General features: G+C 32.7%; 1 protein-coding gene across 1 annotated transcript; it reads left to right on the forward strand.

Annotated features, from left to right (window-relative positions):
• The first annotated feature begins 4978 nt into the window (after nt 1-4978).
• Nucleotides 4979-8704, forward strand: LOC149175775 (putative flavin-containing monooxygenase 1). Its single transcript, XM_089422956.1, has 5 exons — nt 4979-5592; nt 6816-7020; nt 7126-7298; nt 7632-7978; nt 8129-8704. The coding sequence occupies exons 1-5, from the start codon at nt 5134-5136 to the stop codon at nt 8466-8468; spliced, it is 1524 nt and encodes a 507-aa protein (XP_089279082.1). The 5' UTR covers nt 4979-5133; the 3' UTR covers nt 8469-8704.
• The last annotated feature ends 1174 nt before the right edge of the window (nt 8705-9878 follow it).

Below are 9878 nucleotides of genomic sequence, written 5' to 3' on the forward strand. Positions count from 1 at the left end.
AACAAATTTACCTGTAAATTATTTCAAGAATTCATTCATTAATCTCATAAACGTGCTAGGTGAAATTGTAAAGCCAAAAGGCATTACCGACCACTCATACAACCCATTGTTTGTTTTGAAAGTTGTTTTCCATTCACCCCCCTCTCTAATTATAATATGGTGATAACCAATATTTAGATCAATTTTAGAAAAATACTTAGCACCACTCAAACAATCAATCAGATCTTCAATGCAGGGAAGTGGAAATCTATACCTGATTGTAATTTTATTGATGACCCTTGAATCAATACACATTCTCCATCCACCATCTTTCTTTGGGCTGAGCACGGTGGGAACAACACATGGACTTAAGCTCTCTTTTATTAATCCTTTGTCCAACAACTCTTGCACCTGTTTCTTTATCTCTTCATTTTCTTGTGGAGTCATGCGGTATGTTTCTTTATTCAGAAGACTTGCCCCTAGAATTTTATCTCTCTCTCTCTCTCTCTCTCTCTCTCTCCTATATATATATATATATATATATATATATATATATATATATATATATATATATATATATATATATATATATATATATATATATATGATGACTAATGCTTCGAAAAGGAGGCAACTTACTTGACAACTCATCAACAATTATATCTACAAACTCATCCAACATAACCTTGAATTCTTCAGGAAAATCGTTTAAACTTGTGCTGGTAAGAATTACCTTGAGGTTAAAAATCAAAGGAAAATGAATTTCTTCTTTCTTTTTGAGCTCTTGGAATAGTTCCTTCCCATCCATAAGTAGCACATTAGGACTAGCTTCCTCTTTCAGATCCTTATCCTCTAAAGGTACTAGTGGATGCTTTTGGCCATTTTTCTCAAGGTGTAGGTGTTTTGCCTGCCATCATGAATGGTTTTATTGTTATACTACCATGGTATTCCCAACAACACATGGCACACATCCATTTGCATTATATCACATAATACCTCATCCTTGTAATTACCAATCTAGAACTCCACTTTACACTGCTCATTCACCAATATCTGATGGCCTTTTTGCAGCCAAGACACCTTGTAAGGTGTAGGATGTGCTATTCTCTACAACCCCAACTTCTCTACCATTTCTATGGAGAACAAGCTATCTGTGCTACCACTGTCAATCACCACTTTGCAACACTTGCCTCATGAGTTGCATGTGATTCTAAATAAGATTTTTCTTTGTGCTGGTTCCTTAACTTCTTTTTCAGACTTAATCAATATTCTCTTCATCAATAATGATTCTCCTACCTCTAGTGTTTCTTCATGGATAACTGCAACTACATTTTCTTCTTGTGCTTCTGCTATATTTTCTATTTGGCTTGTAGGATTATTTTCTGGACAATCCCATGACATATTTCCCAATTTCCCACATTTGTAACATTGAACTTGGTAGCCTTTGCCTCAACCACATCCTCTTGAGAAAGGCCTTCTTCCTCTTGATTCACCTCCTATTGATGGTTGATTGCTTGAACTACCTTTGCCTTCCTTTGGAGATGAGTTTTCTCCTGGTAACTGGTTTATCGTCCCCCCTTACAGGACTTCTCCCTCTATTCCCTTGGCTCTACTTTCTAGCCAATATTTCCTCCGCTTTCAAGGCAAACTGGTAAGCATCTTCTACAATTTGGGTGAAAATAGGTTAAACTCATCTTGAATCTCGAACTGCAGCCCATTGATATATCTAGCAACCTTTTCAGGTGTTTCTTCGATGTATCCTGCTCTAATATTCACCTTGTAAAATTCTTCAGTATACTCTTTAACAATCAATGACCTTTGTTTCAAATTTTGCATTTTCTTGAATAAAGACAACTGGTAATCTTTGGGAAAAAATTTACCTTTCAACTTTGCCACCATTTTGCTCCAGCTTTTGATCTTGGCTTTGTTTTTTGTTCTCCTTTCTTCTTGGACTCCATCCAACCAAAGAGCTAGATGTGTCCTTTCAATCTAGTAACAACAAGCTTCACTTGTTTGTCTTCAACTACCTCCTCTTACTCAAAATGTTTATCTCAAGCATTGATCTAATCTATTCATTCTTCCAGTTCCAAGCTACCACTGTAGGTAGGTATCTTCGTTTTAGGCCTCGAAATAACCTCGATCATTGACCTCATCAATTTAATTTCTGCAAACTGTCCGACATGTTCTTCATCTTTCGCTGGATACTCTTCCTTGGATTCGCTAATGTCTCCAACCTCTGGATCTCTTTGCCTATTCATCTCTAAGGCTTATAGCCTTTCTTGGACACGTCTCATGTCCTCCATATCTCCAACATCAAGTTTGGCTTCCCCTTCGACCTTGTCTTCCCCATTGAGCGTGAAATGCCATTTCACACTTTTTTTTATATGTGTTGTAGCTCTGATACCATAATCAATGCTTGACCTGCAACAAGATTAATGGTTGTAGTTTGCAAACAACATTAACTCATTTACACTTTCAAATTGAATTTCTCATTCAAAGAATCTCCAATAAATTTCTAACATATATTTTTAATTTTTTTTCTTTTGAATTACAAAGACTAAAAACATACTTTCATAGATAATCATATATCTAATTCTTCTTCTATAATTACTAAAATTACTAAAATTTGGATGAGTTGGAATTTTCCAAAAAGAAATCCAAGCTCCCTGTTTTTCTTCAAAAAGTCTTATCTTTCTTTAGATTTTTTTTCTTTTACAAATCTAATCTATTTTCTAAACTTAATAAAAAAAACTACGTCCATCTCTATCCACAAAAGCGGATAAGATTTGTTATTTTTTCCTGACATCATTCCTATCAAAACTTTCTAATATTTAAACTAAAACAAAACTAATTTATTAATAAAATAAAGGAATCAAATTTCTTCCACATTTCATTTGTTTTTTTTCCAATTTCAAGAGTAAGATGCTCCAACATCATTCAATTTCCACATTTCATTTGTTTTTTTCCAATTTCAAGAGTAAGATGCTCGAACATCATTAATATATATATATATATAGAATAAGAGAAAATAAATAATTTATGGTAGAATCTCTATGTTGAAAAAATCAAATTGATATGAAGTATCATAAGTAGTCTAAATGGGGTGGCAAAAAATTCATATGTAATAAAATCTCTAATATAAAAAAAAAAATAAAAAAATTAGTTACACAAAGTCTTGCTCAAGGCAAGTGAATTTATTTTAATTTTATTTTTTTTCTCTAAGTTATGATTAAAATTGTGACACAAAAGAGAAAATCTTATTTATAATTGTAAGACAAAAGAGAAAATCTTATTTATTGTATTGTTGAGTTAAATTTTATTTTTGATATTGCATCATGATTTAAAATTGAATTGTCATTTAAAATTAAATTGTGAAAATATATAATATAGGTAAGGTTTATTGAGGAAACTGATTGAACCAATTTGGATTAATTTATTATAGAAATTCATAAATCAAGATTTAAGAGTAAGATTTGATGTTAGGTTGTTATAAAAGAATAAGATTTGTAAGATTTGATGGTACATTATAATAAAAAATCAATATGGATTATAATGATTATAGTAAAAGTGTCAATTTTATGTATTTTTTATATTAAAACTAAAACATTATCACAAATTTATTTTAAATTATTATTATTATTATTAATTATAAAAAATAATATATATATATATATATATATATACATAACAAAATTTTTAAATATAGAGATTTACTTTCACTTTATTATGTAGATTATTAGTTTGTAAATATTCTTTACTACAATAATATGGCTTATCAATACCACATTCCCATAAAACAATTCATTTATCAATTAATTAGTATTAATTTAAAAATATATTTTATTACAATAGTATGGCTTATCAACACCACATCCCCATAAAATCACAATTCACAATTCATTTATTAATTAATCAATTTAATTAAAAGAGAAAAAGAGCATAATTACTACTAAAATATTAAATGGAGATTAAATCCCTACTATCCCTTTAAAAATCATTGATAATTAAATTAAAGTTCTAGAAGCTTTATTCAAAAAATAGAGAAAGTTGAAAATCTTATTCCAAAATTTTGAAAATCCTATTATAAAAATGTATAAATAGTATTTTAAAACATTAAATTTATTTATACTTTCATGTATTTCAAATAAACAAAAATTCATAGTGTATTGGGTAACATTGTGGAGGTTTTTCAAGTGTATTTTTTGTCAAATTTTCACAAAATCTTGTAGTAAAAGCACAAGTTTGAGCAGTTACAATCCAAGTGATCTAGAGGTTTTTGAAAGTATTGACAGTCAAAAATCCATTTTAAATAACAAAAATCAAAATTTCACTAATTTCTTTTAAAAATATAATATTCAAACAAAACCTTATTAAAAAAAATTATACTCTAAATTTCTAAAAAAACCACGAAAACAGATAATAAAAAAAATTATACTCTAAATTTCTGAAAAAACCACGAAAACAGATAATAAGCTTATTCTCAAATAATAAAAGATAATTTTATTTCAAATTTCTGAAAAAAACGACCACTCATAGTTAGCCTTTGCAACCAGACGTGAAAGGTTACAAATCTAGAATACCTTTTTTGAGAGAAATGCAGCAGGCCTGCACGGTAGAGCTTTCCTCATAAACTACTATTTGGAGTAGTCATTTCAATCTAGAATACAATTTGAAAGAGGCAATACATGTAGAAGTTTTGACAACGTGTTGAAAATTGAACAAAATCATGATGCCTTGGAGCACCTGAAAATTTGGTAGGAATTGACTGCTGCTGTGCATTGAGTTATGTGAAATTAAGAATTTTTCTTTTTGACTATTAGCTAAATTATTGAATTATTGATTTTGTCTGTTTCAAAGTGACAAATTTACTTTACAACTCTTTACAGTTGTTAGACACAATTTAAAGGAACATTTGAGACTGAAAAATGTGGATGCCTTACGTTAACGTGGATGCCATACAACGTTAACGTTGAGGGCTAGAATTCTCTGATTTCTCGAACGTACGCCAAGTGCAGCAGCCAGGCTTGAAAATCTGTTCCGTTAAATTGCTATATATGCAAAGAGAAAAAGAGAGAGAACTGTCTGACTGGCATTGGTTAAGTGCTAAAATTTGCTAGACAAATTGGTGGCTAACTACAGAGAGAATTTTTGGTGATGGAAGGTAAGATCGAGGATAGAAGGGTTTGTATCATAGGGGCAGGAATGAGTGGTCTCCTTGCAACCAAATATTTACTGAGTCGAAATCTGAAGCCCACGGTGTTTGAAGCAAAACAAGGAATTGGCGGCCTGTGGAGAGAAACATTTTCTTCAACAAAGCTACAGACTAGTCGCCCAGCCTTCGAATTTACTGATTTTCCATGGCCAAGCCATGTAACTAACCAATTCCCAACGCACTCTGAGGTGTTGGACTACTTCCGGAGCTATGCCATGCATTTTGGATTGCTTGATTACATTCACTTCAATTCCAAAGTTGTGGAGATTCGATATATTGGCCAAGAATATTATGAGAAGAGTCTGGAACATGCTGGGTTATGGGGTAAGAACGGAGGTCCATATGCCAATAATGCAGTTTGGGAAGTGGGTGTGCAGAAAACCAATGGAGAATCCACAGAGGTAGAGACAGATAGAGGATACAATATGGTTGTTTCCTTTTATGCATGGTACCAGTTAATTAATCACTTCAACCAAATATCATAATTATGAAGGCAATAGTAAAATAAATATAGCAATTTATTATTATTATGACTATCGTGTATAACAAATTGGATAAATTGGCGAGTACAACCTGAATACTTTTTCATATGAAGTTTAAGTTTAGTTGATTTTTTAATTTTTTTTAGTAGAAAAAATATTATTTTTCATTAATAAAGGTGATTATAATAGCTGGTTTCTGATATATATTTTTCACAAAAATATATTTTTGTCATTTTACTGAATAAAAATTTAGTTCAAAATCTTATTTACTTATCATATCTCCATTATCGCTTATGATTTCATTTTCAAAATATATTAGCATACCTTTTTTTTTCTGAAGTGTCTCTGTCCTCTATTTATACATAATTGCTTTGCTACAAAATCTCAATAGTTCCTTCATTTATTATTGCACCTTGCTGGAAAGAATGAAAGTGAATGAAACATGTTTATGATGCAATGCCCCTTTTTGATAACATGTGTGCAACCCCATTCTGTTCCTAGTACACATGCCTATATGTAATCTGTAGAAGGGTCTGCTCCAGAATCTGGATACATCCATGCAGAAAGATTGATAGGATTGAATTGAATGTTCCCTGTACCCATTCAATGACACATTTTGAGTCCCTGAATATCTTTATGGTCTCAATACCCAACCATTTTTCCCATAGTAGTGTCCCCTATAATGCTGTGATTTCTGCCAGACTATTTATGCCACTTCCTCTTTCCCACTAAAAATGATAAAACTTACCAGGTTCCAATACAATATATATCTCACATCCATATTTCCCTAAGTACACCCCATAAAAAAACCACTAACAATTCACTCCAAATATCAATTTAAGTGTAAATCCAAATATCAATTTAAATGTAAATCCAAATATCAATTTAAATATAAATTTAGTTTAAATGTTTTAAGTTTTAGTTTTTAAAATTAATTTTGAAGTTGTTAGAATTTTTTAGGATTATAATTTACATTTGAGTTATTTATATATATATATTTTGAAATCAAATGCTTTCAATGAATTAATGATTATACCACATCTTCTAATTTGAAAGAACAGCTAGATTCACTTGGTGCCACGAAAATTTCCCTGCCATCGAGGAATATATTGAATTGTTTTGGTTTCCCTTGGTTCATGCAGTGGCATCATTTTGAATTCTTAATACTATGCATTGGTAGATATGGGGATGTGCCCAAGATCCCATCACTTCCTCCTGGTAAAGGGCCGGAAGTATTTCAAGGAAAAGTTTTGCATACATTGGACTACAAAGGGAAAAAAATTGTAGTTATCGGTATTAGGAAGTCAGCAATGGATTTAGCGGTGGAATGCGCTGAGACAAATCAAGGTATATATCGTTAGATAATATAGACCTTACACCATAAATGTTTTTTGATTCATTAAGTATACTAGGGTTACTGATGAGCTCTCTTTAACATTTGATGGGGAGAAGGTGGCCATCCCTGTACGCTGGTGTTCAGAGCAGCGCACTGGACAATTCCTTCCTACAGCGTTTGGGGAGTGCCCCTATCATTTTTTTACGGTACACGTTTTGCCCAGTTGTTACTTGAAAAACCCGGGCAAGGGTTTCTGTACAGCCTTATATCGCGCCTATTTGCACCGATGGTATTCTTTTCTCTATTTCATTGGAATCTCGGATAATATCAGGAGTAATTTGTAGAAGTTGTTTCTAAAAATTCTGATTTTTTTTAAATTACTGGTAATATGTGTGAAGTTTTTCACTTACTTCTACACAACACCAAAAATTCCATACATAAATCTGTATAGACACACTTAAAATTCACAATAAAAATAGTAGAGTGAAGATAACGTTATAGAAAGTAGCCCCTATTTCAACAATTTTATTATTTAAATTCATGTAGCCCCTATTTCAACAATTTTGTTATTTAAATTCATGTACAGTGTAGGAGTTCATTGTTTGTCTCCCTTTTTCTGCAGAGATGGGCAATGTTCAAGTTTGTGGAGCTCTACCTTATTTGGAAACTTCCTTTGCGAAAGTACGACCTTGTTCCACGTCACAGCTTTCTTCGGGAGTTAACTTCTTGTCAAATTTCATCGCTTCCAGATGGTTTGTTTTCAAAAGCAGAGGAAGGTTGCATACACTTTCGAAAATCTACCAACTGGGGTTTTTGCAGTAAGGGGATTGTATTAGATGATCAAACAGTGGTGGAAGCTGATCTTGTGCTGTTCGCTACTGGTTATGACAGTGAAAAGAAACTTAAGAGCCTACTTCCAAAGATTTTTGCAGAACCTCTCGAGAAATCAGCTGTAGTTCCTCTATACAGGTTAGTTATTCACTACAGCTCTGGACTCTTTAATGTTTTCCTGTTTATTGTCGTTGTTAATACAAGTGCTTCAATTGAGGTGAAAATGTTGGTGACTGATGAAGGTCTGACCCCTAACGCCTAAGTCACTTTTCTACTGAGAATAAACAGGGGGCTCATCCATCCACGCATTCCTTTTATGGCAATTCTTGGCTATCCGGAATGTTTATCAAATCTACATTCTACTGAAATACGTACTCAGTGGCTAGCCCATTTTCTGTCGGGAAAATTTGTCCTTCCAAGTATCAGGGATATGGAGGCAGATATCGATAGCCATTCCAAGCATATGAAGAAATTTACACCCTTGTATTCGAAAATCTGTCTCGACAGTTTTCAGATATGGGACAACGATACCCTTTGCAGAGACATGGGACGGAATCCAATGAGAAAGAAGAATTGGTTTTGCGAGCTTTTCTCTCCCTACAGTAATTTTGATTATCGAGAGTTGTAGACAGTAGTGTGTCGAGGAACATATAAGGCTGTCTGCATAAAGTGCATGTGTATTTAACGTAGGAATAAGTTTGCTTAACTTGCTTTTGACTGTTTTCGGTCGTTGAAAATCTCTAAATAGGGTAGAAGTGAATCAATTTCTTATTTAACTGCTGCTCTGAAATTTGAACGATCCCATTTCTATATAACTGTATCTGATTGAATGATCAAATGAAAATTAGCATTGTACACACTTGCAAAAGCACTCAATTTATGAACTTGGTCTTTACACTGATAATCTTTGTCAAACTCCTTCGCGCAGCATGTCCAAGAGGGTAGTAAATGCATCTATGTATAGAAAAGACAAATATCAGACGGGGTAATGAGCTTAATGATAGCTTAATCGATGCATTCTAATGGGATTACATCAAAACGAATAAAAAATGTTGGATTTCTCAACTTGGTCTTTATACACATCGAATCCTTATCAAAATGTTCCATGTCATTATACTATGTTGAAAAATTGAATAGGATCATAATGGCTTGGACCCACCTGACACTGGTAAGAATTGAAATGACCAGCAGGTTACTGTGCATTGAGTTCTGTGAAACTAAGGATTCTTCTTTGGACGAACGCTAAATTATTGATTTGGATTGTTTCAAAAAGACAAATTTACTTTACAAATATGGTGTATAATTGTACTAAAATTTAAAGAGACATATGAGACTGAAAAATGTGGATGCCACGAGCTAACGTGGATGCGACACAATGATAACGTTGAGAGTTGGAATCAGTGATTCTCGGATGTAACATTTTGAGACTGAAACGTGGATGCCATAGAAGGTTAACGTCGAGAGTAAAAATTTCTGTGGTTACTCGAATGTTACTCCGAGTGCAACAGCCAGGCTTGTGGTTACTCGAATGTTACTCCGAGTGCAGCAGCCAGGCTTGGTAATCTGCTACATATACACAGAGAGAAAAAGTCAAAGCAGGGTTCTTTTTCTTTTTTGGGGGTAAATGTCAGGCTGGATATCTATTAATAAGAAAAGTTTACAGTTTTACAAAATTACTATCATAGATTTATTTCTTTAGGAACCTTGGCATTTTTATCGATTTACATATTTGAGACTATTAATAAGAAAAGTTTACAATTTTACAAAATTACTATCATAGATTTATTTCTTTAGGAACCTTGGCATTTTTATCGATTTACATATTTGAGACTATGTAAAAACTAGGATGTACTAGGAGCATAAGCTGGCTGTCGCCTGTAGCCAGTCATTTATAAAAACACAATATATGTAGATCAGCACCTAATGAACAGTTAAGGAATAGCTAGAGAATAACACGACGAACAGCTAAATAACAACTGTAGGCTAATAGCATTAGACACAATAAACATGACTGAACAAAAAAATCAAAACCTATCGC

This window comes from Pinus tabuliformis, chromosome 4_1 (genome assembly GCF_031772625.1).
Source record: "Pinus tabuliformis cultivar Carrire ecotype Pingquan chromosome 4_1, CPIR1, whole genome shotgun sequence".
Taxonomy (NCBI): Eukaryota; Viridiplantae; Streptophyta; class Pinopsida; order Pinales; family Pinaceae; genus Pinus; species Pinus tabuliformis.